At 39.0% G+C, this 1,299-nt stretch overlaps 1 protein-coding gene across 2 annotated transcripts in view; it reads right to left on the bottom strand.

The window, feature by feature from the left end:
- Positions 1–325: 325 nt before the first annotated feature.
- The window catches only part of crppa (CDP-L-ribitol pyrophosphorylase A), a 48,295-nt gene continuing 47,321 nt past the window's right edge, over positions 326–1,299 (bottom strand). For both annotated transcript variants that reach the window (XM_032518949.1, XM_032518948.1), the window contains one exon: positions 326–450. In XM_032518949.1, coding sequence (XP_032374840.1) covers positions 346–450 — 105 coding nt within the window. In that variant the 3' untranslated portion in view covers positions 326–345. The remainder of the gene's footprint in view (positions 451–1,299) is intronic.

Raw genomic sequence — 1,299 nt, forward strand, 5'->3', positions numbered from 1 at the left:
GGAATCATCTTTTGGAAATTGATCTTAATGCCTTAATTACAAAATGAGGAAAATCCAACCTTTAAGGACACCAATTTCTTCTGTGAATGAATAATGTATTGTAAAAAAAAAATGTTCTTAAATAAATTCCCATAGAAGCAGGCCTATTTATTATTATTAAAAGGCCAGTCATTTCAGGGATCCAGGATACTATGCATCCTGATAAAGTTCCCTTGGCCTTGGGAATTAAAATATTCCCATATCATCACATACCCGTCACCATATGTAGAGATTGGCATGGTGTTATTTCAGTTAGTCTAACAGCTAACAGCAGAGTCTAACAATCCTGTTGGTTTCTGCTCCCCTTCATGCCTGCAGAAGCTGTCCCACCAGCGCGGGGCTCCTCTCCCGGATCAGGGCTGACGTGATCTCGGCGACCCTCAACACTGACCTCTCCCATCGGTCAGTGTCCTGAGAGAGAGCGAGAGAGAGCGAGAGAGAGAGAGAGAGAGGAGGAGAAGGAGAGACAGGGAGGCCATTTGTCAGGTCAGACACTCGTTACGTGAGCTCAGTATTAGAAGAGCCTGCAATAACAAACTAAGACATCCGCACACAGATTCACATTTGTTTGCGTTTATCTTCCCTCCCACTAGTCATGACTCTGTCTGAGTCATCTGAATGTTTGTGCACCAGCTCGATCGTCAGCAGCATCCAGTTAGCGTTAACAGCCAGAAAGAAACAAAAGTAAGTTCTAACAAAAGTAAATTCTACCAAAAGTAAACCACGTTGTGATAAGCAAGGAACAGGCCTGTTAGGAACGAGTTACACCGCTGATGGTTATCTTTGACCTTTTAATTCAATAAAAGTAGCATTACCACAGTGTTGCTACAGGTAAAACATCATGCATTTAAACTTTTACTTAAGTAAAAGTACAAGTATTCAAACACAAATACACTTAAAGTACCAAAAGCCAAATTTACTCGCAGAATGGCCCATTTCAGAATAATTCATTTATTCAATATGATGCATTATTGTGTTCATCACTTTAATTTTGCAGCTGGAAAAGGGACATTTTAACTACTACCTATAATAATGTACCCTCATTTATTAGTTAATTCATATTTTGCATTAATAATTTAAATTGCGCAAAGTAACTGATGTCACCTTAATAAATGTAGTGGAGTAAAAAGTGCAGTATTTTCCTAGTAGTGGAGTAGAAGTATAAAGAAGCAGAAAATGGAAATATCCAAGAACCTTCGAAACTGTACTTAAGTACAGGAGGCTTGCTCCAACCTAAGTCAAATTCCTCGTATGTATACT

The sequence above is a fragment of the Etheostoma spectabile genome, chromosome 6, assembly GCF_008692095.1.
Source record: "Etheostoma spectabile isolate EspeVRDwgs_2016 chromosome 6, UIUC_Espe_1.0, whole genome shotgun sequence".
In the NCBI taxonomy this organism is placed as follows: domain Eukaryota; kingdom Metazoa; phylum Chordata; class Actinopteri; order Perciformes; family Percidae; genus Etheostoma; species Etheostoma spectabile.